Below are 2,558 nucleotides of genomic sequence, written 5' to 3'. Positions count from 1 at the left end.
CTTTTCCAACCCAAATGATTCTGTGAGTCCATAACTCCCAGGAAAACAAACAGAGAAAGGGCTGGGTAAGAATTCTGTGGTGCTGACATCAATATCTAGAACCGAGGGCTTAGAACAAAACAAAAAATGAACATTACTCTCCCCCAACTCCCCCCAAAAAATACCCTCTTTAGGAAAGAGCTCCTCTGTATGCAAAAACATGGAAAAGACCAAATGAGCTTCTTCTAAGGGAGGCCTATTAGAACTATTTTGCTTCCTTGATCTTTGCTCTGTGCTTATCTGCTGGGACACACAGGTTCACTTGTTTTCAGCTTTCACACCAAGATATGAGATCTGCCAGTAAATGGATGTGACACCAGCCCACTGAAGTTGAAGCAATGGACAGTTTTGCAGTTTCCTCTGCCTAAATTTGTCCTTATTTCCTGAGATCACTCAGTGGAGCAGGTCAGTGCCTCACTCCAGCAGAGCGTTTTCGACTCATTCCTGCCAGTCCAAGCTATTCCCACAACAGCTCAGTGATGAGACAGCTCAAAACAAAAGAAGACAGGTTTTTTTTCCCCCAGCCAACATACTGGGGAACTCACCACTGCAAGATACCATAATTACAGAGAGTATCAGGATGCTGAACAGGGATTGGAAAAATTCCCAGAGGATTCAGCAGCAGATAAAAGCCCAATGGTCAAGATGCAAATACCAACTCCAAGTCTTCTCATCAGTCATTTCTGGAGGCTTTCCTATGCTTCTCCCCTAAGGACCCATATTTTCTGTAAAGTAATGCTCTGCTAAGTTCACCATTTATAGAAATGGTGCTCCCTGTCCACGTGCACCTCACCTGGGATGGATCCCAGCTTTGGCAAACAGCTCCAAAATAGGTCTTGAGAAATAAAAATAACAAGTGCAGCCACAGAGGAGTGACACTCTGGTGATGTTAGCCAAGAGATAATCCTCTTCCCCCCTGAGATTTCCTCTGCTAGTTAGAAACTGAGGAAACATCAGCACTGTCCTAAGGTGCTCAGGCAGGGACAGCAGTAGGAGGCTGCTCCAGCTCAAGCAGTGCTTGATGGGACACTCAGGGGTGGAAAACAGTGGACAGCTTTATTCCTTGTAATGGAAAAGCGTACAAATAAACCTCACTTTAATCCTCATTTCAAAAATAAACAACTGGAGGAAGAAACAAACCACACCTTAATGACCACAGGGAAGACTGGCAGTTCCAAAGTCGGGAATTACATATAAAGCCAGGATATCAAAGATAATATTTTTTTGGCTTACTGACACAAATCTATTTTCATTTTTAACTACACCCTACACAGAAGGATCTTAGAGGGGAGATCTGTCCCAAGGACTTTGATTCAAATCATACCTTACTCCACACTAACTACACTCCAGACTCCTCAGGATCAGTAACAACACAATAGGAATTTAAGGCTCCTTAAAGTCAATATTTTTGCATTAAAGCCCTTGTGAACAGGAACTCCCAAACTATCCAACTGTGCAGTAACTTTCTTTAAAGGATATCTTGCTATTCTTACAAAGTTCTCCCAAAATTTTTATTCAGACAGCCCTGATGAAAACAAACTTTGGAAAAATGAGTGTTCCCTCAGCTGTCTCCCTGTTCCTCGTTCCCTCCCAATCAGTGCAACCACATCCATTCAAGACATTCCTGAAATCAGAATGGCACAAAACACATGCCAGGAGAAAAAATAAATAAATAAATCAAGGAACAAACAAAATTGAAATTTCACATCTTCAGCCAAGTGAAGGTTGGACTTGATGATCTGTGATGATCCTGTGATCTTTCTGTGTGATCCAAGGAAACAGGGGAGAAACATGAAGGGGAAAGGAAATGCAGGGAGTCTTTCCAGGCACTACAACGACACAAGTCTGTACCTTGAACACTGTGCTGGGCTCCTCATTGAGGTTCACTCGGGTCACCACACGTCCTGAGTTTTCCTCCACGTCAAAAATGCTGGCACTGTAAGGGAATTGGACAACATCCACTTTGTACCGGACCCGACTCGCTGGTGTGCCCTGGAAGGCAAAAACAAGGCAAACTGCAGCATTCCTGTGTTTTGATACATCTCATGAAATCACTCAAGGGTTAAAATGCAACGTTTTTAAGACCACCACTAATAAAACTTCTGTTTATCTTCCTCATAACTTACTGAGCGATCCTCTGTCTCCCCCCCCAAAAGACCTTCAATTTTCCAGCAAGAAAAATAACTGGAGGTTCAGAGAGAAAAGACCTGAACCCTCCACCCACTTAAACACAGAAACAGTGTCTGTTTTATAACAACTGAAATTGTTAAACAGAAGATGGGTAGAGCTTAAGGTTGCCTAAAATACCTTTCACAAATGATTTAACATGTTACAAAACTCATTGGAAGTTCACGAAACTTAACAGTAATAACAGAAATTGCAGTTTTGCAAACGAATTTTAAGTAGCCCTGTAACGAACCCTCCTCACACTTCAGACCCTGTTTCAGTGACAAGGAACAAGCAGAGGCAGCCCATGAGTGTGTCACAAACTGTCTGAAACACCAAATCCAAACGGGAAT

At 42.6% G+C, this 2,558-nt stretch overlaps 1 protein-coding gene across 1 annotated transcript in view; it reads right to left on the bottom strand.

The window, feature by feature from the left end:
* The window catches only part of PCDH15 (protocadherin related 15), a 217,673-nt gene that overhangs the window by 73,787 nt on the left and 141,328 nt on the right, over nt 1–2,558 (bottom strand). Inside the window, exon 18 of the mRNA XM_029962595.1 lies at nt 1,891–2,031. Coding sequence (XP_029818455.1) covers nt 1,891–2,031 — 141 coding nt within the window. The remainder of the gene's footprint in view (nt 1–1,890; nt 2,032–2,558) is intronic.

The sequence above is a fragment of the Manacus vitellinus genome, unplaced genomic scaffold, assembly GCF_001715985.3.
Source record: "Manacus vitellinus isolate BGI_N305 unplaced genomic scaffold, ASM171598v3 scaffold_48_pilon, whole genome shotgun sequence".
Taxonomy (NCBI): Eukaryota; Metazoa; Chordata; class Aves; order Passeriformes; family Pipridae; genus Manacus; species Manacus vitellinus.
Note: the sequence above shows the minus strand (reverse complement) of the source record. Positions and strands in the feature narration are given on the sequence as shown.